Source organism: Lynx rufus, unplaced genomic scaffold (genome assembly GCF_022079265.1).
Source record: "Lynx rufus isolate CCGP_SWC_20201006 ecotype Redwood Valley unplaced genomic scaffold, mLynRuf1.p SCAF_3, whole genome shotgun sequence".
In the NCBI taxonomy this organism is placed as follows: Eukaryota; Metazoa; Chordata; class Mammalia; order Carnivora; family Felidae; genus Lynx; species Lynx rufus.
This window is the reverse complement of record NW_025814845.1, coordinates 59,557,149-59,584,101: the sequence shown is the minus strand read 5'-3', so window position 1 is coordinate 59,584,101 and position 26,953 is coordinate 59,557,149. Positions and strand designations below refer to the sequence as shown.

At 41.5% G+C, this 26,953-nt stretch overlaps 1 protein-coding gene across 1 annotated transcript in view; it reads right to left on the bottom strand.

Moving 5' to 3' along the window:
• Positions 1–8,813: 8,813 nt before the first annotated feature.
• SEPTIN11 (septin 11) overlaps positions 8,814–26,953 on the bottom strand; it is an 83,537-nt gene continuing 65,397 nt past the window's right edge. The window contains exons 6-10 of the mRNA XM_047091914.1: positions 22,227–22,323; positions 20,811–20,979; positions 15,081–15,213; positions 13,446–13,633; positions 8,814–9,897 (exon numbers count right to left, since the gene is read on the bottom strand). Of these exons, the coding sequence (XP_046947870.1) occupies positions 9,882–9,897; positions 13,446–13,633; positions 15,081–15,213; positions 20,811–20,979; positions 22,227–22,323 (603 nt within the window). The 3' untranslated portion in view covers positions 8,814–9,881. The remainder of the gene's footprint in view (positions 9,898–13,445; positions 13,634–15,080; positions 15,214–20,810; positions 20,980–22,226; positions 22,324–26,953) is intronic.

Genomic DNA, 26,953 nt, shown 5'->3' with positions numbered 1-26,953 from the left:
TTGGTTTGAAGGAAGCTAGAGCATAGCTCTTCACTCAGTTGAGCTGATGAGACGGAGCTTAACATCTCTACTGTTGGAATTAAGACATTGGTGTCTGTCCCCCAGGTAGTATTTATTTTCTTCTGTTAGAAACAACATATGTGTGTCCGCTGTACTCTACATACCTGGATTTTCAAGCTTCCTAATTTACTCATTCTGGAGTTCCTGAAATAAGAAAGTCGTGCTTGAACATTACTGCCCAGAGCAACACTGGCCTTTCACTTAATGTGACTGCTGATGCTAGGCCTACATGGTAAGGAGCTTGTCTTTGTCCTAAAGGTAGTTTGTACATTTTCAAGTGGAAAGGGAAGATACTATGCCAGATGGTCTCACAACCATCCTGAAAACTCCTACCCCTGGTCTGCATTAGCAAGTTGAGGGTTAGAGAATTATCTAATGCCACATAGCTAAGAATTTTTAATAAGGCTCAATTTCTAACTCAAACCTTTGCCCTTTATATTTGAGAACACAAAGCGTTGTCTAATGTAATTACTTCTGAAACCTCCAAAATTCTTGAAATTAGCCTTTAAATTGTTAATAGAATGTCTCCTCTTCCTGTTATTAAATGTTTTGAGCTTTGGCCACTAGGTGGTGCCTCGAGGAAAATAAAACATCTTTTTAAGTATCTGGGAGAAATTGAGTCACTTGGGCTGACTGTAGGAGAGTGAGGAGTTGAACACTTGTCTCTTGTTAAACATTAACATCATTTGCAGTTATAAATTCACATTTAAGCACAGGAGACCTGTGTATGTATCTGGGACTGAGGGGAAATGCCCAAGATCTGCCATGGTATGGAGCAGATTGTGACGACAGGTCTCCTACCAAAAACAGAAACAAAACCAGTTTTACAAAACGAATCATAATTTTTGTGAGTTGTCTAGTCCTGCAAAATAACCTAGAAATGCGATTGAGAATACTTGAAAATAGCCAATCCCCCAAACCTTGCTGGATTTGAGTCCAGCAAGCTTTGAGTTGAGTTGACCAAATTCATTAAGACAGAAAAGATGAAGTACATGCTTATATAGCATAGATTGCATCAAGGAATTAAAGCTTTCACTCACCATGAGTTTATGGTTTCTATGATGTACCAATATGCCTAAGACCCAGGTGTAGGATAGAGACCTCTGTCTTGCAAGCCCTTTATTATTGGAAAGTGTAATAAGAGGTAACCAAGAATATCTTACCAGAGAAATTTGGGCAGCGCTCACAATTCATTTTTAGTTTCCAGGAGCTTCTGAGTTAAGGGTGAACTGGGAAAAACCTCTCCCTTTGTCTTGACTATAAAGTACAATCTTCATAGCCTATCAAATGCCAGAATTGTTGATCTTAATGTGTTACACAACAGCAGAGTAGTAGAAAAGTATAGGCCCGGTGAACTGGTTTCTCATTTCTCAGAAACAGCTTATTTTGTTAGGAAAGAGGACACTCCAGACTGAAGGGCAACCTTAAGCAATCAATGAAAAGCAATCTGGGCAAGGTGGGGGAGAGGGCTTTTGCTTTTCAGAATACAATGTCTTTAAGCAATTTAGCATTGAAAGGGCTTACCTTTTGCTCCAAAAACTTGCTGTGTTCATAAGATATACAGAGACAAGTGCAATTCATAGTGTTTGGCTACATTCCCAGCATCTAATGTAGGCCTGGTACAGTATAGAGAATAAAGTGTTTGTAAAGAGAGAGAGGGACAGGGTGGGGAAGGTGGGTGGATGGATGTGAATAAAGGGCAGGAGTGCTAGAATGGCGCCTTCACAGTTCTAAGAGCATTGGGCAGAGAAGGCATGGTTAAGTTGGACTCTTTGAACAATTATTATTCTGCACTACCCCATACACACTTTTGGGTTTTTGTTTGTTTTAAATGTGGGACAGGGACCAGCCTCATTATAATAGCCTCTGCCTCCTCTGATCTAGGTGCTGTAATTTTGAAAGTTTCTACATGGACCAAAGTGCCATTCAACTCACAGCACTGCAAGTAACTGATTTGAGGCAGATGTTAGATCTTCATTTGTGCTTCAACAATATTCCACTGACAGCCAAGAGATCTCATTTCTGTATAGCTACTTGTCAGGTTAGGAAGGTTGGGAAGGGAGGTGAGTCGATATCTAGGCTCACAATTCATCTTTTCTTCTTGTAGTGCAACTATGCAAAACTACAATTAGTCTTTTCAAATCAACACATTAAATCCCTTCGATAGCCAAGGGGGTTTCAGCTACTTGCTAGAGACTGATCTGAAAGCCAGATGGTACCAGTCACAAGGACTAAATGCCATGGTCTTAAGAACTCAAGTGCAGGGATCTTCAAAGGGACCCACACTGATACCACTGTCTGTCTCCAGGGTGGAAAGGACAGTCATCTGCAAAGCAAAAGGTTTGGTGTAGAAACAGCATTGAAATACAGTGAAGGTTCTGTAGTTTTTCAGACATCCAGAACGGTTTACTTATAAGCTAGGCCAATAGGCAAAAACCCACCAATAAACTAAGAAGGAAGTTTCATTTGGTAGATACAGTGGATTGGCGGGGGGGGGGGGGGGGGGGGGGGGTTTGGCCTAGCACATTGGGAAGATGAGTTAATTTTTTTTCCGCTCCAGCTCAGCAAATACTGATTCAGAAGATCTCTCCTTTATACATGCGCCAATCTCAAGTAGACCATCTAGACTACACTTGTAGCAAGCAAGAAGGCAATCTGTATCTGAAATCAAGTAATATTTTTAAAAAGACCAAATGAAAAATAAAAAGCCCATTACCAATGGAAATCCGTTCAGTTGGCTCAGTTCTTGCTTTTCTTTTCGACAATCTAGCTAGGGATAAGCAAATGATTTTTATCATTGATGATAATTAGTCCTGGGATGGTTTCACATCTCTTCACTGGTCAGCCAGGAGAACTTGAGAACCTATCAGTTTTTTCAACACCTGAGAAAAGGAACCACCTGAAGTAAAACTCCAAATCAATGGAGAGGACAGCACACTTGACCGGTGGCATCTGGTCAGCTTTCCCTAGGTCACTGAACAGAAGCTAACCTATTGTAATAACTTGTTCCCCCATGTTTCCTCTAACCTGGCCAAAATGGGAGAAAAAAGGGAATAGCAACAATAGACTGTACATTTCTCTACTTTAAAAAAAAAAACAAACTACTACCTGCTTGGATTTTTAAATATTGCTCAAAAAAAGGTCTTTACCAGCTGATGCAGAATTCATTTTTAACATGACTGATAGGGTTAAATTCATATCAAAATATTAAAAATAAATCTCATTACTGTTCTTAGTACGTACATGGTTCCACATAATAGGGTGTTTGTGTTTAACTTACAAAACTGATAGGTCATGCTCTGGTATCAGTTAAGGAGTCGCCACCTACCCTTCCACCCCTAAACCACTGGTGACATCACTAGCAGATTTATATGTTTACAGATTATAATGTAATATGGAGGGGATGGCTCTTGACATTTATATTTTGATCATTTAATGGCTCAGATGAATTTGACTTTATTGCATTTAATTACAGTATCTTTCTAAGAAAGCCTCTCACCAGTGTGCTCATCCAATTGCTCTAAAGAAACCTCTTTCCAAGAAGCAAATGATTCAAATGATTTAAGAGGTAGGGACTGTTGTTTCATTTCACCACAGAAGCACGTGTTACCATTCTTAAATGGAGGAGAACACTCCCAAGTGCAACCTGTGCCACCAATAGTATTTTCATGGTCCTCCTAACATGGGGCTGAAAAGTGATGGAAATAAGCAAAGACTAGATATAGACAAGTAATGAAATTATAAGGTAACTTAAATGCATGTCCGTGCTCTAGAACAGAAATGACTTTAGAAGTTGTCCCTTGATTAGGAAAAGTGCCCCTAATAGGTGACTGCTAATAAAGTAATCTAGCCCTTCCATCTCTCCAGCCCTTCACAATTGGGTCAGCATTAGAAACCACAGCCTCAACTGGCAGAAGTGTGTGTTTGCAGGTTGGGTGTACTTTAAGTGAATTCTAGCAAACTTTTTTCCACAGACATGGTAGAGACAGCCACCTGGGTAACTGAGAAGACAATGTGATCAGAACCATTGTATTTAAGCGATTGTCTGGGACAGCTTTATAGTTTGTTGGGGTTTGTTCCCATGGCCTGGGACACAAAAAACTTTGGAAACAAGGTAAAGCGGAGGTTCACAGTACATAGAAAGGCAGGGATGGGCCAGAAAGTTATTTTAAGGTACCTTAAAGTATAAAGTGAGTCCCAGAGGCAGAAAAGTCCTCTACCCAACACTGGCACATTTTAAACATGATTAAGACTTGTAGGTCATAACCCCAGTGACAGCAGAGGGATCTTTTGGTTGTATCTGAGATGACAGATTCTTAACCAGAATTCTGTGACTTAAACTTCACTTAAATTTCCCCTTGAACTTAAAACTGGCATAATTTTGATACCAAACTAAGTTTGAATAACCAATACATAAAACAGAACTGGCTAACTGGATTTTTTTTTTTTTTCCAAAACAGAATCCCAAACCCAAAACAACTCTTATAAGGGATGCAGATAACAGAAAAAGAGTTAAATAAAACAACAATGGTTCCTGAATTTAAAGGAAGGATGCCCACTTCTCTCTCTCAAGAGGCAGATGGTCAGCTGAAAAATAAAAACATTGCATCAATAGAACACTCCGAATAAAAAAATTGTAGCCATCTCTGTTCATGCAATATCAAATGTTAAAAAAAAAAAAAAAAAAAAAAATCCCAAACGCGAAAACAACTCATAAAACTAACAAAAGGAAGGAGAATGTTGCCCGGATCTTATGACCTGATTGATGGTTGAGGGTCCTGATGGGGCTGTTCAGAATGTTGCTCATGGGACAGAGAGGTCTGGAGTTAACATGAAATCAAGTTTGCGGACCCTGGAGGTGGTGACCACCTCAGAGTAGGGTACATGCTGTCTTCAGTCCGTGAGTTCTCAGATCAGCAGCTTCAAGAACATGACAGCTAAGCAAGAGGATTCCAACACATGGCTATCTTGGGTCTTGGCCCAAGTTCTTTTTTTCACTCAATTTCCTTTTAAGTACTATTGAGTATTCCTGTTTTTGGTAGTGATGAGTCACTTTAGTAACCACTATGGGCAGTGGTTTGTAAACAGACATTGACAAGTACAAACAGCAATGCAATATTTGACCCAGACTTTAAAGGAATAGGAGGCGATGGTGGAAATGAGGTAACTCTTCCCCAACACGTGTGAACAGACAGCTCCTGCTCTTCTAATGCTCTATGTCCATTAGGAGAGAGTAGGGCTTGTCAACAGGATGGTTACATAAAGAAGAAGCTACAGAAGAGAAAAAAGAAAGATTCAGATTCAAATTTGATTCTTAAAGTCTTAAAAAAAAAAAAAAGGGGGGGGCTTTTCTACAACTGTGAAAGAACAGCAGTGTATCAGTTACAGGGATGACTTCCCGGAGCACAGCTGGGGCTGAGCAGCCCAGCAGCGGTAGCACCAGAGGCCAGGGAAGAAGAGGAGACCTCGGCTTGGCCCGGAGGCGGTGCGGTGCCAGGAACACCGATCAGGACAGAAGGGAATGGGAATGGGGGAGAGAGGGTAGCAGAGACCATATGTGAAATACAGGATACCACATGGCAAGTATCTGGGAGGAGCTGGAGCCGTGCAGATGGTAGCATTTGAAATCCACCAGACAAGGCAGGAAAGCAGGAGACTCTTTCATCCCTACTTCTTTTGCCCAACATAATAACCATGTGTACATATGCATACCAAACACTGACTAAAAAGAACTCACAAAAGGGCACACATTGTTTGGGTAAAAATATATTTTCCCCCACTTTTATGTCTTGGCACTAGTGATATATGCATAGATTACCTGTCCACCACTCTCCTACCTTAACAGACACCAAATTACCGAGCATGTTTGCTAAGTGATTACTTTCTTACTTGAAAAAAATGGTATAGTTCATATCGATACAATTATTTTAGTTTTTAAAAAGGACGAGTGTCTAACATGCAGCTTACATATATGACAATTCTGCATTAACACTGAAAGTAGATTACACAACACTTTTTTTTTAGAAACACATTGGTTATTTTCAAACAGCAAAATGACAGTGTTCTACAACTACAGTTTAAGGCATATCAGCATATTTTAAAATTAAGAAATAGACAAAGTTCTAATGCTGTTCACAGCTTTTCAATTTATTTAAAAAATTCCCTTCATACCTACATACAATCTAGACTTTGTAGGTCATAATTTCCACTAAAGAGTCATCACATATGTATCCTGTCAATGGAACCAAGACTTCTGGAAGCTGAGACTTGACGATTTCAGACACTTGCAAATGGCAAAGCAAAGGGATCTGAAAGGACGGTTTGGAAGGACCACACAGAGACAGTATGACATGGGTTGATAACAGCTGAAACCAAGATTCAACAGTCTATATGTGACACACTAATGGATATGTCAAGAAAGTGAAGAAACCCAGTCCATTTGTTTGAGGTGCACAAGATATGAAGACTAAGTGTTATTGCTGGTGAGATTCCAAAGCAGAGAAGGAAGGTAATAAAGAACCTGTGCTCAGTGTGACATTAAATGTTCCCCTGGTTGAGATGCCCTTTCTGGACAAAACTTTGACCAGTTAAGAAGGAGCCTAGGTTGGGAAAACATAGTCTCTAACTGCTAATAAATTCCCAAAATGCTTCTCCATCACATTCTACTGCATGTACAACTGTTACGAGTATCTAAAGTCCAGAAGCAATGGTCATTATGGTTGAACAAAAGATTTGGGGAGAGGCCAGCTAGATCTGGCAAAAAAACAAAACAACAGGTGTGTTCACTGCTAGCAGTTAGCATGAGGGAAAGACCATTAAACCAAGATCGTCAAAAAAATTAAGCAGTCATAAAAGCAGCTTAGCATAAAAAACATTTTCCTCTTGATTTTCTCCAATGGAAGGTGGTAGTTTCTTATTCTACCTTTATTTACATAGTCAGAACCAAGGACCCTCTAATCTCCAGCGATGCCCACAATGCTGTGTAGAACACAGCTGGGAACAATAATTTCTGACCTCCATACTGGTATCAAGAAAAAACTGAATTTATATTTCTTGTGGAAAAGGTACAAATGTGGTTATTTTAAATATATAGTTTTTTTTTTTGTAAGCAAAGGCTACTCAAACCATTACCTCCCTATACCTCCCTCCAAAAAAGGAAAAAAAAAAAAATTCACCTATCCCGTTTGTTTCTCTAATTTTAAAAAAGTCCGAAAGATCTCAAAGTTTTCTTACTACTGTACTTACATGCAAAGGCGAAAGCACATCCAATTAGATTTGAGGGTATCATTTATTCCGTGCAGAGCCAAGGACTACTGTGAAAAAAGGCACAGATACAGAAAGAAGAGAAGGGCAGCAATAACAAACCAAACAGGGCGGGGGAGCAGGAGTAGAAAAGAGTTCAGAAGCAACATGTTAAAAAAAAAAAAAGCTTCTAGAACTTTCTTTTGACTTTTTATTCCCTGACTCTCCATATGATTCATTTTGTCATGAAAATTTTCATGGGAGGAAAAAAAAAAATCAACAATCTTGGAATCAAAAAGTCAGCTGGATGGATGCCTTTCACAGCGAGGCTCACTTTTGAAAAGGTTTCAGTGATGCATTAAAAATGGTAATTTTAAAATGACCATTTTTGGAATTTACATGTATATTTTCTGTTACAAGGCACAAAAATGCTCACACAAGCAGCGGTTGGAACAAGCATACAACACAAGTATTCAAGCTTTCGTCTGGTGCACAGCACATGAGCAAATTTAGCCATGGTTAGAATCGGCATGCCATCTAGTATTTGGCTGCTCCACAACTAGCTTTGGACTAGAATCATTCAAGAAAACAAAACAAAAACATTAGTCCAGTACCTCCTAAGTCAGTCTTTATACCACCATTGCTGATTCTAGTTTGCAGTTTGTGGCCCAGCTTAGTTTGGGCTCCAGTGAAACTGAACTTTTACTTTGCCTACTTAAGCCTAACTCAGTTCATGGAAGACCATAACTTCTTTCCCCTAAAAGTATGATTGAGAATGAAGAGAAGGAAAAAAAAGAAACTTTTTTGGAATAAACTAGAGACTTATTTAAAAAAGGGGGGGGGGTGGATTGCATGTGTGTGTCAGGGAAGGTACAGTGTCTTCTATCCTATTTACCTAATGTCTGACCAGTGAAGGCTGGGAGGAAGCACAGAGCTGGAGCATCAGGTTCGTGAGAAAGAATACTCTTTTAAGTAAGGAACAGGAGACTATTGAGTTAGAAGTTGGGAAGATCTTGTTAATGGAGGGGGAAAAAAAATCAAGAAGATGAAGGGATAAGCCTCACAAAGGAACAGAACCGAAAGGAGAGTCAATACGCCCCTTTCCGTGGTCTGTGTCGTGGCCTGTGGGTTGGCCCTGATTCTCAATGACAGGGTGATGGGCTGGGACACAGAGAGCAGGTGGAGCTAGTCATGGTGAGGACAAAATGAAGAAACTCCTTCAAGACAACTGGATATGAAGGACCAGCTGCTCTAGTTCTCCTTCCCTTTATCGCCAAATATGGAAAGGAGACCATGCACAGAAGCTAGATGTGCAGTTGAATTTCTACCTTCTTCACTCATGGCTTTGTGTCAAGTTCCTTCCCATTTCCTTCTTAATGTTTTATTTATTTTTTTTTTTGAGAAAGGAAGAAAGAGAGTGTGTGTGTAAACAGGGGGAGGGGCAGAGAGAGAAGGGCACTGAGAGAGGATCTGAAGCAGACTGTGGTGACAGCAGAGAGCCCGATGCGGGGCTTGAACTCATGAACCGTGAGACTGTGACCTGAGCCAAAGTTGGATGCTTGACTGACTGAGCCACCCAGGCGTGCTCCCCTTCCCATTTCTACCTTAAGTTGATGAGATCCCCTCATAATTTGTGCTGCAGATGATATACAGTTTATAACACATTTTCTATTTGAAGCATTTCTGAAAATTTTCTCCTCATGATTGAAAAGTATTATTAGAAGTACAGATATCCTAGAATCGGTCATTGACCACGGAGAGCGTGAAAGAGTGCTCATTGTAAGTGGAAGGGAGGTTGTGGGAAACCCATCATCCTTAGTAGAGGATTCTTCTACTAGGCAATGTTATACGACCTGACCTTGGAGATCACTAACTGTGAGAGGATCAGGTTGTGCTGATAAAAGAGACCATCAGCAGTTCTCTCATTACAGTCCAACTTGTCCAGGATTTGAGATAGGGGTTCAGACATATTTTGAAAGACGTATGAGGGGACAGTGTGAAGAGACCCACAACATGGGTCAAATAAAATTATAATAATGAATATCCATGCAAATGCATAGGTCCTAAAAAGCTGACCCACCGTTCTACCTACATACAAAGCTACCCTGGTTGGGGCACGTGTGGAGAAGAGGCAGAGTGAGTTCAGGGCTTCTGCCACCATGGAGATGAGAAATCAAGAAAAGCCAAGTTGTTGTCATGGCTATTCAGGGTTATGGTTCAGCTGCTGAGACGATGAGAAGTTCTCCTGACAGACGTACATGGAGCCATTGACCCTCCGTCCCTCGGTCCAAAGCAACATACAAGCAACAGGCATGCTTCCTGCTGCCGCTCTGAACAGGCATAAAAGGCAAATCATTTACTTTCCAGAAACAAAGTCCAGCTGCACAGAGCTTTTGGTGGTGTTATTCTCTTGTTCTATCATTTTCCACTACCCAACAACATTCAGCAAAATGAGTTAATAGTTATTGGTGTCTGGGGAAGGGTAAAAAAATAAAATAAAACAAAAGGACACAGATGGCAGAGATACAATATTACTGCAAAAGCAGGTGAATGCGGGACCATCCTTGGCTTGCCAGGCTTTATGTGAAGCTTGCACTGCAAGTTAAAAAACAAAACAAAAAAGTTAGAAATAATAATAAAAAAGAAAGGAAAATTAGGAGTGCCAGCACCAGCATTCGGTGATGGTGAATGCTCATGCAATGATTATGGAATCGACAGAAATTAAAACCACAAATTTGAGTAAGCTATTCTACACGACAAGCAAAAGCAAAATTTTAATACTGAATTAACACATGGTTAGTTTCCGTTTGCATGTAATTTACGAGTGACTTCTTGAAACCACTACATGTGACAGTGGAAGGATTTGCTATTTGATTTTCATTTTCTCAAATAACATAAATCACAATCTATTAGGTTTGGTCATCACATCGGTACTGAATAGGAGCAACACCTTCCCATTACTGAGCGGCTGGAGTCAGAGAATAAATCTACAATAATGTCTTCAAAAGATGAACTTGGGGACTGGGATACAGTGAGTGGTCATGCTATTAATCTACTTGGAAAGGGAAAACAGGATGAGCATCGTGTGGCTACAGCTACAGCAGGTGCCAGGAGCCTTCCCCCGCGTTTAGGTACAACGCAAAACCAAACCCGAGATCCGCACATCTAATTTTAGGCAAGTCTGAAACATGCAACTTCATTCCTTAGCAAGAATTAAAAAAAAAAAAAAAAAAAAAAAAGTTTTTTTTTTTTTTTTTAAGATGAGTGGATGACTGTATAAACCATGGTTATCAGATGCCAGGTACAGTTTTAAAATGATGGATTTTAAAACTTCCTTTTGGGATGGATGAAACGTCACCACCAACGCCCACTGGCAATTGTGCAAAGTTTTAGAAAAGAATGCTGTCCACTGAACAACTTACCCTCGGGTACTCGCACCACTGCGGCATAGCCGCAAACAAGGGAAGTGCCTTGGTGGCCAGAAAGGGCAGGAGGTGGGGTCCGGCTAAAGGCAGTGCCAGGGTTAGCTCTACTTTGTCCGTAATCTTAGGGAAGGTTATATGCTCTCATGCCACTACAGCTCAAGTAGAAGCATAAAACCTTACCTACGTTATAAAGGGAGCGTGTCATTAGAATAGAAAAAACAGAATTTAAAACTATTAGAAAAACTAATTTCCGAGGTGGAAGCATACCAGGTGAATAAATAAGCGTCTCTTTCGTAAAAATTGTCTCCCTGAAACAGAGCCAGCCCCTAAGTGGCATGTATGGTGACTCCAGCATCTCTTCCAGCTACACGAGGAGACAGGAGTCTCCCATTTATTTTCAAAGAGCTGCTCTGGTTACCCTGGTGACTGTCTTTCTGTGGTCCTCTCTAACCAGAACTCTCCCCTGGCTGGAAGGGGTGACGGGGGCGGGAGAGGGGTGGTTAACTTTTATACTTCAGGCCTCCAACTTGCAGTTGCTTTCTGTGCTCAAATGGGAAAGTTGTAGAAAAGGTTAAGAACCTGCCAACACATATGTGCCATCGTCAGGTACAAAACCTGGTCACTACTGCACACCAAATGAAGTCTAATTCTATTAATGATACACAAGAATGTATAAATAAGGCTAAAATAGAATTTGCACGTACTTCATGTAAACTTGAAAAGCATTATACACAACTAAGGCCCAAGGCTGGGGTGAAAATAACCTAAAATGATCAAAAGGGCAAGGAAAAACCTCCCTACGCTGGGAAGTCTATTACTGGAGAGACCTTTTTTTAATGGAGGCACAGTACGGATCCGGTCTTGGAACTAGTATTGCTTAAAGGCACATCCAGCGTACGTGAAATATCCTTGGAACACTGCTGGTCTTTTAAAAACATTTTTAGTTCTGAAACATGTACCTTTATGCACATTAGTGCTTAAAGGTAAGAAAAACTTGACTTTGGGTTTCCTAAGCTGTGAGTCAGCAGCTTTTTTGTTTCATCCATGCCTATGGATGTGGTCATTTACACACACACACACACACACACACACACACACACACACTCTCTCTCTCTCTCTCTCTCTCTCTCATTTTTATCTTGGGTTAGTTAGGATCAACAAGTGTATAGATAGTGCCAAATGACTTTCATTTCATCTCTGAATCTCTGCATGGGGAACGTCACCATGAGTGATTGATACTCTCCCAACAAGCACAGCACAAGGCACTTTCTTGAACTGGATTAGAATCTAGGCAATTGTTACTCCCAGAATTAATCCAGCATAAGTAAAGTTTCAGCCCTTGGGAGGCCTTGAACACTTGGGTCTGCACCAACCCCATAGAAATCACACCACATCTACACCAGCTACTTTCTATTGCTTAGAAAACATGCTTATTTCTTTGCTCTCTTGACACATTTTCTGCTGTCTCAGAGCTTGGAAAGTCAAAGGCATAATTTAAAACTCTCTCCGTGTATCACTGTAGAAGTCTATTGTGCTTTCTGCCACAGGCAGTGTAATGAGGTCCCTCAGGGGTGAGTCTGCATGCTCACCAAGACTAAGGACACCACCACTGTGCCCAGTCCCCCATGATAGGTCTCAATTACTGCGCAGATTCAATCCTATCTGCTCTATTTGTTAAAATTTAATTCTTTGCCTACCCAAGTACCAACATTTTTATCGTTTACTTAATTGTCCGCTTTTCCCCTAGAATCTCGGCATCTAAGGATAAAGAGCAAGAATCCTGAAACACATTCGGGGCTGCCTTATCGCTGCCCTAGGAGCACCGTGTGTTAGACCAAGCAGGGCAGTATCTGTGGGTTCGCCATCCAGCCGCCACAAAAGATTTCCTAGAAGGTACTGTACTGACCACTGTGCTTATTGTCAATCCAGTAGCGATTGTCATAAAACCGCACTCTCTAGTCGTTAAGGTGCTTTGATGTAGAGCTTCAAATCATGAGAGAATTTCAAGGCAGACCCAAGTCTCCCACTGGATTCAGGCAGCCACTATTGGAGTATTACAGGAAGTGACTACTTTAAGAGCAGAATCTGACCCTTTGGCACATTAAATCAAAGCCATATTTAAAAAAAAAATTTTTTTTTTTCTTGTATGGAGATAGGTGTGTTTTGAGGGTTGGTGAGGGTGTCTTAACTGGAAGGGTATTTTGATCCCATTTCCACAATAAAACAATTCACCATCTTATTGAATTTAAGGGAAAACTTGTGGCCACTAGCGGTTCGTCCCGATCTTCCATTTCGGAAACAAGGCTTTCGGTGACCGGCTTATCAAGCCTCACAACACAGGATAGAAAAATTTTAACAATCATCATTTTAGGATGCCCTTTATCAAGAGTCATGAGGATTGTCTCCAGGGAGTAGTGAAGAGATATGGACTGTCTTCTCAAGAGTCCTAGTGTTGGTGCAGAAGATGCCACCGGAGACAGCAGGTTCCTCCAGCCCTGATTGCTTGGTCATGTGGTCAAGTTTTATAAATTAATATTTCTGTACCCTTTACAAATACTTTAAAAACCTGTATCATCTTCCCTGCACTGTAGAGAAAAGACTTGCATTTATCTTTCTGGTAACAGACCAGTTTCCAGTCTGTAAATGGGAAAAAGTAGAAACATGCAAGAGGAATCAATGGTTAGAGGGCCCCGATGCATGGGGGGGACACCCGCTTACTTTTTCTTATCCTTGTCTTTCTTGGTTTGCTGGGCCCCAGACTGCTGTGCCTGGGACTGCAGGAGCTGAGCCGCTGCCTTCTTCTTCTGGAAGTTGTTCACCTCCTCCTCCAGCTCCTTCTTCTTGTCTTCCACTTTCTTCTTCTCTTCTTGGTGTGTCCGCTTTAGGAGGTCAAACTTCTCATGGAGCTGGAGAGGAAAAGAGGAGGCCAAGTTTGGTGAGGGAAGGGGAAAGTTACAGCCGAAGATCTTCTGCATCTGTTCATACCCCAAACATGCCTCGTGTTCCTGCGCATGCTTTAATCCCACGAGGGAAGCACCGTCTGGCACTCCTGGAGGAGCCAGGCTGAGAGGGCAAAGATCACCCCTTGGAGCCCTATGAGCCTTTGAGATTTGGAGCCTGTGGCACTCACTAAAGGGAATTCTGTTCATTTTTACTGATAATAAAATACATATTCATTGTAAAAAGCATAAGGAAGAAAATAAAAATTATCCATGCTCCTAACAGAAATTACCCAAGTGGTAATGGTAGTTCTTTATTTCTGGTCCTTTTTCAAAATGTATAATATACACTTACTTAGAGACATACACAGTGACCACAGATGATGTATGGTGTTCAAATAATAAGAATATGTTGGGAGATTTCTGGCAAATTTCTTGACAAACCAAATTCAGAAAATTATCACAAGGCAGAAACAAAAGCAGGAAGGAAGGGAGGGAGGGAGGGAGGAAGGGAAGAAAGAATGAAGGAAATAACTCTTACTAGATAATTCTAGATTTCCATCCAGCATCCACTTGGTATTTATAATCAACAACAAATAAGGCTCAACTTTCCTTTCTCTGTAGCAAAACTATACTGAGTGCTTAGCTATTTAAATAACCTCTAAATTTCAGTGGCCTTTATAAAGATAAATGAAAAGAGAATGATGAAGAAATTATTTAGACAATTTGGAAATGAATATAGCTATAGGTCATGCACTTGAGATACTCATTATCTGCCATCAGAGACAAACAGATTACTCTCCCTCCCTCCCCCTCTCACGCTCTCCGTATGAGGTAAGTGTTATGCAGAAACCCATATGACCTTCTAGGAGGCAGTTAATCTGGCCTGGTCACGGGCAATGAGAGGAGTCAAAGGATGCTGGAGCAGGGAGAGCATGCCCACAAAGGAAGAAGATGCATATACAGATAGGGCATATGGAGTCCGTTACCCATCAGGTTGTGCCCAAGGGCCCATCCACTGTTTAGCTCACTGAGTTGGCTCATAGACTAAGACAATAATAGTAATAACAGTCCCAGAATCCCAACTCTTATGTTGCAAGACTTATAAATTAAGGAGATATTGAGCTACAGAGAACACGAGACCACGCCTGAAGACCTAAGGTCTAGTTTTGGTTTCAGCTCTGCTACTTACTAGCTTTGTGACTGCATAACTCATTTAAGCTTTATGGCTCTCAGTTTTATCATCTGTAAAATGGGAGTAATACATGACCTGCTTCTCTTACCATGGTAGCTGCTCATGTGATAAAATATATGTAGAAAGTACTTAGGAGAGCATGAAGTTCTATATAATGTGAAGTATTAATAACACATCTTACTTATTTTTCTCTCACTTGAAGGAGGACAGATGGCTTACCTCTTTCTCTGCCTCTTTGAGTTCAGCTTCTTTCTCCTTCACTCTCATAACAAACATTTGCCTCATTTCTTCTTCTTTCTTCTGAAGTTCTCCCAGAAATTCATTTCTTTTTGCTTCGTACGTCTCCTGAAGACTATTCAAAAGCCAAACCAAGGACAGTGTTGTGAAGTTGAATAGGAAATTTCAGCTCATATAATTTCTACTCATTGCTTCCAAAAAACAGGTAAGGCTGCCACTTACCATATCAAAGGACACATAAAATGGCACACCATCTTCTTTTGAGTTATGCAGTGATCAGAAAGACAAGCACATCAAGAGCCAGAGATGAGTCAATAAACACAATTTGGCACTACAGGGATGTCTTACTGGCTAAGTGTATCCTATCTCTATTCACACAGGGAAAGCCTGGGTTGGACTGGCTGGTATTTTCCAGATCAGCAAACAAGTAGACACCAAGATGAGAGTTAGAATTTTAAAAAATGAAAGCAGTAGTGTAGGGAGAGAGTGCAAAGGCACTGGAGCCACACACACCAGGGTTTGGATTCTGGCCACAGCAACTTACTGACTGATCTTGGGATGGGCACAGACCCTATGCTTCCGTGTTCTCTGTGTAAGATGCAGCTACACCAGCATTTACCTTCTAGAGATAGGATTATGGGGATTCAGTGAGGGCAAAGTGAGTAAAGCATTCGATATACCATCAGGGCTTAGCAAATATTACCCTTCCCCACTCACCTCCCTCCAGCCCCCAATTCAGAAAACAGACTCAGTGAACCATCTAGAGACAATAGTATATCTAAACATATTACAGAAAATTGCTGCTTTTCAAGTTATATTATCAATTGAAAGTAGAGCAGGGAAGAGTTTTATTTTTATCTTAAATCCCATCCTCCTCCTGACTCTCTACAGAACGTTGAGCCCAATATTTTAAATTGAATGCTAGATTCAGCTTTACCTCTAAGTCAGAACAAATATATTGGCAGAAAAATTGCTTTTGGTAACACAACTTAAGAAAACACACCCCCATACCTACACCTACACAGAGAGACAAGTGCTGATATTTGATAAGGTGCGGTTTCTAGTTCTCCCTTGCAGTCTCCCTAGAACAGAACCCGTTACAGTAATGCGAGTCTGCAGAATATCCATCTCTACTCGTGGGCTGAATTCATCCTAAGTGCTGACTCCAAATTAGAGTGGATAACCTGTGGATAACCCCGGGGACCATGCAGAGCTGCCTCCCAGCATCCACACTGGTCCTTTCAGAAGGAGAAAAAGGACATTCAGATGGTAGGAGCAAGCATGCATGGAGTCAAACAGTCAGAAAATGTCTTCAATAGGATTGCTTATACTTCTATAATCAACACTTTTATTGGTTGATTAAAAATAAGTTCTCCTACCCTCAAGGGTGTCCACACTAACCTGTTAATGAACAATCAAGCACTTTGAGTTTCCAGAGGTATATTTAGCTTTCACTTATGAAACAAAAACATTTTGGGCCAATGTTGACATTGGCTAATACTAATAGCAATATTTAGACTTGAGATTTAAGATATATAGCCACGGAGATATAGAAATGTATTGACAGAACTAATTCATGGATTTGATTTTGCTTGTTAGCATCTAATAAACTCTTCATTACCAGTATTTAGATCAGAACTGCTGAAGGCAGAAGATGACCTCTCCCTGCTACAAAATTTGGGGGGAATCTCTGTTTTTTGTTTATGATAATGAATAGATCTCCCTTTTCAAGGGAAAGGAGAATGAGAACAGGTACTTCAGTTCAGACTTCATTCTGGTAATTCACACAGTGTAATTCTCTCTCTGTTACAATCTTCTGGAACTACCTAGTGAAGGGTATCCTGGAGAATAACACATCACCAGTGGTACGAAGCAATTTACACACAAGAATTCACTAATCCTTACACACCCAATAAGGTGGGTATTACTATCTACCTCCCACTTCATAGACGAAGAAACTTGGAGACAAGTGTTTAGTAATCTGTCCAGGTCAAACAGTGAAGAGTAACAGACCTGGGATTTGCACCCAGGCCATCAAGCTCAGACAGGAACTCTATCCACTGCACTCCATTGCACAGAGGTCTGCATGTTCCCCAAAACAAATGGGTCTCACGAACCTGAAAACTTTGTGATCTCTTGAGAGAATAGTGGTAATTAAACCCTTTTTGTGACCTGACAAGAGTCAGGGGAAGGGGGCACTCTGAGATAAGGAATGGGCAGTTTGGACAGGGACTGTTGGGGTAAAGTACAAAGGAGTCTCAGGAGAAAAGAGTCAGGAACAGGATCAGTCCAGTCCCTATTGTGTCCTACATCCTCTTCCCTCTTCTGGCATCTTCAGATGCCAGCCGGAAGGGGCCAAGGTCTGAGGGAGGGGGACCTGGGTCCAGAGAATGCATGCTGCTCTGGTTGGGCTGAAGACCACAGGGCGGCAGGTGGTAAGATGGGCACAGGAGAAAGCAAGCTGACATGTGGGTAGGTGGGTAGACAGACAGATACACAGATTCTGCCACAGGACAACAAAGACACAACTCTAAATTGAGGCAGGTCAAGGACACCACCAGAAATACACTCAGCTTTACTGGCTCCGACGTACTTCCAAGGCTTTCGTACAGCCTCTTACTGTGTTTGTCCAGCTCCTGGTTTTGCTTCCTGCTGTACGATATATTCAGGTGATGGCTGCCCCTTACTAGCCTTGGCTTTAGAGATTACTCTGTGCTTTATAAACACAAGAGCAGCTTGGAGGACAAAGAGTGGATACCGGGTGCTCAAAGGAAGGATGGACCTCACTGTACACCCACAAAGAAATCCTCTGCTTTGGGAATATACTTATATTCCTCCCAGCTCACCCAAAATTCACATGGAAAAAAATCCAAGAGCATCTGGGAATGATGGCTTTGAAGATGAAATTTTGGGAAACCACTCAAATCAGCAGCAGCTTTTGCTTCCCCTTAATTGTGGTGCCCTTCGTGCAGGGTCCCCTCACTGCACCCCTTCAGTGTGGTCCCAGGCTCAAGAAGTGCCGGGGATGCTGGAAATGCCTCAGAGGGAAAGTCTGAGACATCTATAAAATGTTGCTACTGCCAATGTCAGAGAAACTGCCTGTGGTCTCTTCCAGGAGTTTTATGGTTTCAGAGCTCACATTTAGGCCTTTAATCCATTTTGAGTTTATTTATATGCATGGTGTGAAAAGTGGTCCACTTTCATTCTTTTGCATGTAGCTGCCCAGTTTTCCCAACACCGTTTATTGAAGAGACTATCTTTTCCCCATTGCATATTCTTGCCTCCTTTGTCACAGATTCTGACCACAGAAGGGTGAGTTTATTTCTGTGATCTCTACCCTGTTCCACTGATCTATGGGTCTATCTTTGTGCCAGTACCAAACTGTTTCAATTACTAGACACTTGTAGTATATCTTGAAATCTGGGATTACGATACCTCCAGCTTTGTTCTTCTTTCTAGATATGTCTCCTCAGGCAAGGGAAACAAAAGCAAAAATAAACTATTTGGACTGCATCAAAATAAAAAACTTCTGCACAGCAAAGGAAATCAACAAAATGGCAAGGTAACCTACTGAACGGGAGAAAATATTTGCAAATGAAATAGCTGATAAGGCAGAGGACCTGAATAGATATTTTTCCAAAGAAGACATACAGACATACAGATGAAAAGATGCTCAATATTACTAATCATCAGGGAAATACAAATCAAAATCACAATGAGATATCACCTTATGCTTTTCAAAATGGCTAATATCAAAAAGACAAGAAATAATAAGCAGTGGTGAGGACGTGGAGAAAAGAGAACCCTCATGCACTTTTGGTGAGAATGTAAATTGGTGTGATCACTGTGGAGAACGGTATGGAGATTCTTCAAAAAATTAAAAATAGAAATACCATATAATCTAGCAATTCTACTACTGAATATTTACCTAAAGAAAATAAAAATATTAGTTTGAAAAGATATGTGTACCTTATGTTTATTGCAGCATTATTTATAATAGTCAAGATATGGAAGGAACCTGAGCACCCATCAATAAATGGGTGGATAAAGAAAATGTGGCATGTATACACAATGGAATATTGCTCAGCTTATAAAAAAAAGAATGAGATATTGCTATTTGTGACAACATGGATAGACCCAGAGGATATTATGCTAAGTGAAATAAGTTGAGCAGAGAAAGACAAATACCATATGGTTTCATTTATATGTGGAATCTAAAAAAAAAAATAAATAATAAACGAACAAAGCAACAAACAAGCAAACAAAAACCAGACCCTTAAATATAAAGAACAAACTGGTGGTTGCCAGAGGGGAGGTGGATCAGGGGAATGGGTGTAATAGGTAAAGAGGATTAAGAGGTACAGACTTCCAGTTATACAATAAGTAAGTCATGGAGATGACAAGTACAGCATGGGCAATATAATCAATGATATTGTAATAATGTTGTTTGGTGACAGACAGTGACCACTGAGGAAGGTACAGAATTACTGAATCACTGTGTTGTACATCTGAAACGAATATAATACTGTATGTTAATTATACCTCAATAAAAAAAATAAATATAGTGAGATGTAAAAACAAAACAAAACAAAACAAAACAAAACAAAACAAATCAAAACAAAACGGAAACCTTAGGCCAGAAGAAATGGAACCAAATGGGACATGGAAGATGTGTGAATAAAGCATATCCTCTACAAGTCAAAAGGCCTGGACAACATCTGCCATCATCCTGAAGTCCCTGAAGTGAGCGAGGCCAGAGCAAGAGGCTGCACCCAGCTTGGCCAGGCCTTCAAGAGCCCTGCTGGACCTACCCAGCAACACCTCCTTCTGGTGGGCAGTTACCCTGCGCTTGCAGGAGGTATTTTAATTTAAATGCCAAAAACAGAGACAGCAGAAGACCAAGGAACGGCAGCCCCTAATCATGCCCAGGCACACCTCATATCACCTCAACTGAAATCTCCATTAAGACCCAGTGTGGGCCCAGTTTGGACAAAGCAATCCTCTTCTGGGCCCACAGGTGGCAAACCTGGCCTGGTGGCCCTGCCTTCCCTCCCCACTCTGTGGCCAAGGTACTCAGCCCCTGCCGCCCCTCCCCCACGGCCTAGGTTCTGACAGCAGCTGGGCCTTTGCTGGGCAGCTAACTCTGCATTAATTCCCCCCTTCACATTTTGCCACTTCATCTCCATCCATCAATGATGTGGGAAAACACACAAGAAACTTTCTACAAGTTATTCCCTTTCTTCCTCATTAGTTGTTAGCATTGGACTGAAACACAGAGAGCTGATAAGAGTCCTGGGAAGTGAAACCTGGCTGGCAACCATGAACGAACGGAGCAAACTGTACTGAGCGGCCACACCTCTGTAAATGCCTAGACCAGGCTCTGTGCCTCTGTGAGTATAATGATTAAGAGCAGTGGTTCAAAACTCACTCCATCACTTCCTACTTGTAGGACCTTGGGTAGGTTGCTTACACTTTCAGTGCCTTAGTTTCCTCATCTGTAAAATGAGGATGGCAATGACATCATCTACATCGCTCACTTGAGACAATACCAATAAAGTGGTTATCGCAATGCCTGGCAATTATGCTTACTAACGTGTCCCCACCAGGTCCCTCAATCACTGCTATCTCAATCCGACAAGCATTTTGGTGATGGAACAACACACCATTCAAGCCACTGTCTGGGAAACAGCTGATTGCTAGGTGCCCTCATACCTGAAGGGCTTGCTGTCAGGGTCAGTGTCCTTGAACCCCATCTCCTCAAGCTTACAGCGCCGATACAGTTCATAATGGCGGGTGTGAGTCTGTTCTCGCAAATCTTCCATGTTCACGCGGATCAGCATCTCTCGAAGTTTCACAAAATCACAGTGGTTTTCATTCTCAACTGCAAGAGATGGGAAGGTGGAAGAGGCTATCAGCAATGACATCCCTAAAAATCCGAAGTGACACTTTCAAAAAGTTATCACCATCGCTCCTGAAATCTCAAAGCTGTGTGAAGACCCTTCACTGGATTCGCCTTACATTCCCAAAGAGGACAAGATTTTCAACAATGTGGACCATAATGTTGATGACCACAGTGATCGCAGAGTGCCTGCTCAGGGCAGGGCATTGCAAGAGGAACTTTATAAATATTGTCTTTATCCTTCAGAACAATTCTGCCAAGTAGGCATTGTGACTCTTGTCTTGTAGATGCAGAAGCAAGGCTTTGGTAAGGAAGCTGACTTCCTGAGTACTGGGAGCAGAGTCTACGTTCAAACACAACATCTGGCTGCAAAGCCAGGTCTATTTCCACTATTCCGTGCCCCCTGGAAGTATACAAGGCAGGTTCTACATACCACTTCCCTTAATTTCATCAACACTATGAAAAAAGCTTTATTATAGAGAAATAGGTAAGATTCATAAAAATTGTAATTTTCTTAGAGATCTGAAAGGTACAATTTCTTTTCCCTTCTCACAGATTTATTGCCTTTATTCAGAAAAAAAGAAAAGGGGGACTGATAGATCTTAAACTAATGAAGAAACTTTCTATAGCTATCCTACTTAACCTATAGCATCAGATGTCCTCCCTCAAAACACACAAAGGCAGGAAAATAGGGTCCTTGCCTATCAAAGTGACATATGGGAAGCTTCTTCAGGTCAGAGACTATGATCATGTCTCCCAGCACCAAATAGGTCATAATTCTCAGATATCCACTGAGATAACATTTAATTGGAAGACAGGTTTTCCAGAGATAATGGAGAAACAAGTAACTTCTTGTTTACAAGAAACCTTTTGCAGCTTTCTTACTATACTTTGCTGATGAAACTGGTATGAAAGTTATTGAAACTTCTAGGGAAGAGCTCTTTTCTACCAGGAATTTATACTCAATTTGCCACATAAGCCAATATTCTTGAGGGGCTGCCTCACCGGAAGTAGGGCACTGTGGTCACTTCTCCCCACCATCTACCTACTTGGTCACAGGGTCTTGCTTCCTCACTTCACAACTGCCATGTGTACAACCCTCCCTTCGTCCTGCCTTTGGTTGAGGACCTCCCCCAAAACCTCCCCAAACAGGGCAGAGAGAGAAGAAGCGAGAACAGTCACCACAGGAGTTAAATGTGGAGACCCCCTTCCCCCTAATGTGCACATACCCTGCACCACACCCCAGGGGTACTGCCTGGCCTTCGCCATCTTGTTGCCGATCTTCACCTCTTCAGTGCTGCCGACCACAGCAAATGGGAGATGGACCTGAGAAGCAACACAAGGACAGAGTTGTTACCTTCTCCAGGTCTTGCCCAGGCTGGTTCTCCACGTTGCCTAGGCTCCGCCCCTTCTGCCAGCCTCACTTAGTGAGGGGGAGACAAAGGGGAGGGTGGGTAGAAGAGGGAGGAAGCTCTGCAGGTCAGCAGAGGTGGGCTTCGTGTAACCCACCCCTCCTATGACCAAATATTGATTATGTGGTATGAGCTAGATTCAAAGGAAACCGTAGGTGTCTTTGCAACCACACAGGAAGCTTCAGACACATGTTGTCCAAGACTGTAGCCGCTAATATATGTGGCCACTGAGCATCAGAAACAGGGCTTACAGGATCAAGAAACTGAATTTTAGTTTTATATACTTGTTTTTCTTTTCTTTTTTTTTTAAGTACAGTTATTTTGAGAGAGACAGAGACAGCGCAAGTAGGGGAAGGGCAGAGAGAGAGGGAGGGAGAATCCCAAGCAGGCCCTGACTGACAGCAGAGCCCAGTGTGAGGCTCGAACTCTCAAACCAAGAGATCATTGACCTAAGCTGAAATTAAGAGTTGGGGGCATGGGGCGCCTGGGTGGCGCAGTCGGTTAAGCGTCCGACTTCAGCCAGGTCACGATCTCGCGGTCCGTGAGTTCGAGCCCCGCGTCAGGCTCTGGGCTGATGGCTCAGAGCCTGGAGCCTGTTTCCGATTCTGTGTCTCCCTCTCTCTCTGCCCCTCCCCCGTTCATGCTCTGTCTCTCTCTGTCCCAAAAATAAATAAACGTTGAAAAAAAAAAAAAAAAAAAAGAGTTGGGGGCTTAACCAACTGAGCCACGCAGATGTCCCACTTTTATTTACTTTTAATTATTTTACCTTTGAACTTAAAAATATAACAAAATTATTTTTCCGTGAAATAAAACTGTATTGTTTTGGGACTGCACTTCATTTTGCTTTAAACTTAAATTTTCTAAAGAAAAAAAAAAAACTAAAAAACTAGTTTACTCAATGTGGATGCAAACATTAGAGGAAAATTATCTTTTTGGTACTTATTTCATGTTGAAAAATTTTCAAGTGTGTTAGGAGTAATTTGGGTATGCTTCCAAATTGGGATATGCTGTAACTGTAAAATATATATTGGATTTCAAAGACTTACTATGAAAATATCTCATTAATTTTTATATTGATTGCATATTGAAATAATATTTTATTTTTTTTAACATTTATTTATTTTTGAGACAGAGAGAGACAGAGCATGAACGGGGGAGGGTCAGAGAGAGAGGGAGACACAGAATTGGAAGCAGGCTCCAGGCTCTGAGCCATCAGCCCAGAGCCCGACGCGGGACTCGAACTCACGGACCGGGAGATCGTGACCCGAGCTGAAGTCGGACGCTTAACCGACTGAGCCACCCAGGCGCCTCTTGAAATAATATTTTAAATATATTCAGTTAAATAAGTTTTTAATTAATTTCACATTTCTTTTTACTTTTTTTAATGTGACTACTGGGAAATGTTAAATTGTTTGTGTGGTTCATATTATATTTCTAACAGCATTGCTTTACAGTTGGCCATTGCACAAAATTCAAATCAGAACTACATTTTAGCCCAAATTATTGGCCCAAGCCTTGCAACCCAGACTTCTCCCAAGCAGAGGTGGTGTTCAAAACAACTGACTATTTCACGTTGCTTTATTTGGTAGCTATGGCTACATTCTGGGAGTGCGGGTGGTAGGGACAGTAATTCCATCTTTTTTTCTATTAAAATGTAAGAATAAGAAGATCTGAAATGGTTGTTCTGAGAATTATTATTTCAGTTCCTTGATCCACTGCTCTTCTACTGTAGGCAAGTTGAGAAAGATGAGAATGTCCTACAGCTAAATCCTCTCCCACAGAGGACATAACCCTCAGCCCAGGATGCCCAGGTGGTACTTCATTTGCTGCTCAAGATACTTATATTCTCTGGTTCATCTCATACTCTATAGGAAGGAAAGAAAGCACATTCCTTTCACAGACTCCAAGTCTGGAACTGTAATGTGTCCCCTGAAGTTGAGGAGCAACAGGGCCCCACTGGCCACCATCCTGCCATAATGACCAAGGAAAGAGTTTTCTCCGCTCACACTGAGTGACAAAAGCAACTGCCAGTGAAATCTGTTTTCCACATATCATATGGGATTTCATCACCAGGAATTATTGGCAAGGAAGAGACTTAAAAAAAATTCTTGTTAAAGAACAAGATTAATTTCGGACTATCAGTTTGATTAATCTGATAAAGAGACAAAGAGCCAAGATTCATGGGTCTTTTTTCTAATGTTTATTTTTGAGAGAGAGAGAGAGAGAAAGAGAGAGAGAGAGATTGAGGGGGTGGGCGAGGGGCAGAAAGAGAGGGAGATACAGAATCTGAAGCAGGCTCCAGGCTGCGAGCTATCAGCACAGAGCCCGATGCGGGGCTCAAACCCAGTAACTACGAGAACATGACCTGAGCAAAAGTCGGATATTTAACCGAATGAGCCACCCAGGCATCCCCATGGGTAGTTTCTTTCCAAGAAATTTAACACAAATTTAGTTTCATGAGAACCCAAAATAATTTAAAAGGAAGGGGAGAGATATAAAGAGAACATTAGACAATATTCACTCATGTCATTTATTGAATCCTATGCTGAAGTTCTACAGCAGAAGAACCCCAAACTGAAGTTCTACAGCAGAATAAACCAGAGCTATCTCAGCCTGGGGTCTAATGATGCTGTAAAACAGGCACACTGCTCTGCTGGCACTGGAGCTGAGCTGCCTGCGTTCAAATCCTCCCTGCACGACTGATGGCTGGACCATGCCAGGCTGCAGTTTCCTCATATGCGAGTTAGGGATAATAATAGTGCCTACCTATAGGACTGGTGTGAGGATTAGATGTAAATAAAACCTCTCACGGTGGCTGATGCACAGTAAATCCTCCATAAATGTCAAAAATGTCTGGTGCTATGATGACTATGAAACTCCCAGTACCCATAGCCAGAGAATTTTAGACGTGGGAGAGACCTCACATGTTATCCATTTAGATCCTGCTTCTGCAGGATCTAAATGAGTTGAGATACGGAATCTGTTGTCCACCACCTTGTGATGGGAACTCACTCCTTCCACAGGGTGCTTGCTGTGCTGCGGTGGCACCGATGGCCAAACCTTCATTTCTCGCTGGGCCCCAACCCCTCACTACCCTTCAGTTCTGTCTTTTGAATGAGAACAGTTACCCTCCGTCATGATGACCTTCCTTTCGTACCCCCTCAGGCCATCTTCCCAGGAAGAATCTGCTCCCCAGTTTTCACAAATTCCAGAGTCTTCACGATCCTGGCCACAGGAGCAAGACAACCAGAGTAGGTCACACAACTCCGAGTGTGACCACACTAGAGCAGAGTGGAGAATGGACAATCTCTGCTCTAATGGGCCCCTAAATTTTCAATTCATACAAACAGCCCCAGAGAAGGGAGAAGTTACATTTGCTTCCAAAGTCCTAGTCATATTGGGAATAATTTAAGGAAAATATCCCTCCATAAATGATAACAGTACTATATAGAAAAGTCCATATGCTGAACTGAAGAAACAAGAAGGAGTTTTGTGAAGTATCTCTTTCTCCTAAATTATGATAGCAAACAACACAAAACTGGGATCAGGGTTGAAATCTCAGTGCTGCTTTGACCAAGCCATTTAATTCTCTAGATGAGCTTCAGTCTGAGTCCCTTTATATGAAATATGCAGAATAGGCAAATGTCCAGAAGAGACAAGAAAGTAGAGTAGTAGTTGCCTAGGGCTGGGATGGTTAGAGGGTTGACAACTAAAAGGAACATGATTTCTTTTTCAGGTGATGAAAAGGTTCTAAAATTGGTGGTGGCAATGGTTGCACAACTCTGTGAATATACTAAAAACCACTGAATTGTATGCTTTAAACGGGTAACTTGTACAGTACATCAATTATATCTCAATATGGCTGTTAAAAAAAAGAGTGCCTTCAGGGCAATTTAATAATGACTTCATTAGACACTTTTCATGATCAGATCTAAGGAAAGTAGAACACAGCTCAACCTACCACAATTTAAAAATGTACACTGACTTCTGCTGCCACCAGCACACTTTTGAATCAATTTTTAGCACGTATTCAGGGGAAGGCAACTTATTTAATAGCTTCTAATTATATTTCACAGAAGCTAACCTACAATTTTAAGAATCCCAAAAGCCATCATTGGTCATCTACTATGTGCAAAGGATGCTAGTTTTACACAAGTTATGCATTCCCAAATGGAAAAAAAAAAAGTATAGGAATTGTGGCCCAGAGATGAGCCATGTATCTCTTTGTGAGATACACAAAGAGGCAGTGAGAAAGATTCGGGCATCAGCAGATAGCATGAGGACACGGACATCATATCACAGGTGCACTTAGAATTGCTGAAGCTTTACTCAGTTCTCTCTTGTTCTCTGCCTGTGACATGGAGAAATTATACCCTCAACTGCCAATTAACCTAATGATTCAGGAAAGAGTAGGGGAAACAGAATGGAGCGAAAGGCAGGAACCCATCACAGAAGCAAAAGGAAGGCAGGTGGAGATATTTCTGCCAACAATGGCAGAAACAAGCAGAGATCTATTTCCTTTAAGCTGCTTTGTGTGCGATGGT